General features: G+C 41.5%; 1 protein-coding gene across 1 annotated transcript in view; it reads left to right on the plus strand.

The window, feature by feature from the left end:
* The first annotated feature begins 132 nt into the window (after positions 1-132).
* Positions 133-1024, plus strand: part of LOC116007870 — a 7190-nt gene continuing 6298 nt past the window's right edge. Inside the window, exons 1-2 of the mRNA XM_031248537.1 lie at positions 133-274; positions 431-1008. Coding sequence (XP_031104397.1) covers positions 133-274; positions 431-1008 — 720 coding nt within the window. The remainder of the gene's footprint in view (positions 275-430; positions 1009-1024) is intronic.

The raw sequence follows: 1024 nt of genomic DNA on the forward strand, positions 1-1024 counted from the left end.
TTTCGACGATTTCGTCCCAGTTTCAGGGAAGAAAAGGCGTCCCAGAAAAGACTACTCAAACTCTACACCTTCGGTTACAACTCGGTTGGCCGCTGGGACCCTTACGAGAGTTTCTTTCTCTCATCGCTGGAAATGAAGCTCATGTTCTGGAATGTCAGGGGTCTTCTCTCTTCACGTCGTAGACTCCGGAGAATTGTGAGACGTGAAAATCTTTCTCTTCTTGCTGTTTCTGAACCTCTTATTTCACTTGATCAAGCAGATATCTTGGCTCGAAGTCTTAATTTTCACTCTTTTTTCTGTTCTACAAGATGCAAATTATGGCTTTTTTGGCTGGACTCTTTTCATCTTGATGTTATCACTGATTCTGATCAATTTATACATTGCCGATTATGTTATCTACCTTGGAACTTCTCTTTTGATTTTGTTGCAGTTTATGCTAAACACAGTAGAGGTGAAAGACAGTGCCTCTGGAACCAATTAAGCAGTATTCTCTCACTGCCTAACCCTGTTCTAATAGGGGGAGATTTCAATGTCATTGCAGAAATTGCAGAATACAAGGGCAATGCAACACCAGATTTGAATTCTATAGCAGACTTCTCATCCTTTATTTCATCCCACTCTCTTTTTGATCTACCCACACTTGGAGGTACATATACCTGGACGGGAGTGCGGTCTTCTGGTACCGTTTGGAAGAGACTAGATCGATTTCTTCTAAATGCAGATTTCAGAGATTTTTTCTCGGGTGTCACAGGAGTCCTTCTTAACAGAACTACATCAGATCACTCACCGATCATCTTCTCAGGCTGTAATGCCAACATGTCGGCACCTAAACAATTCAGATTTCAGAAGATGTGGACTACTCATAAGAACTTTCTCGACCTGGTACAAGCAAACTGGCAGGAACCTCATGAAGGATATGGTATGAGAGCCCTTGCTTTCAAACTTAAAAGACTTAAGTCGAAACTACGAGATTGGAATCGATCAACTTTTGGCAACATATTTGATAAGGTCAAGAAAGCGGAAG

Source organism: Ipomoea triloba, chromosome 16 (assembly GCF_003576645.1).
Source record: "Ipomoea triloba cultivar NCNSP0323 chromosome 16, ASM357664v1".
NCBI lineage: Eukaryota > Viridiplantae > Streptophyta > Magnoliopsida > Solanales > Convolvulaceae > Ipomoea > Ipomoea triloba.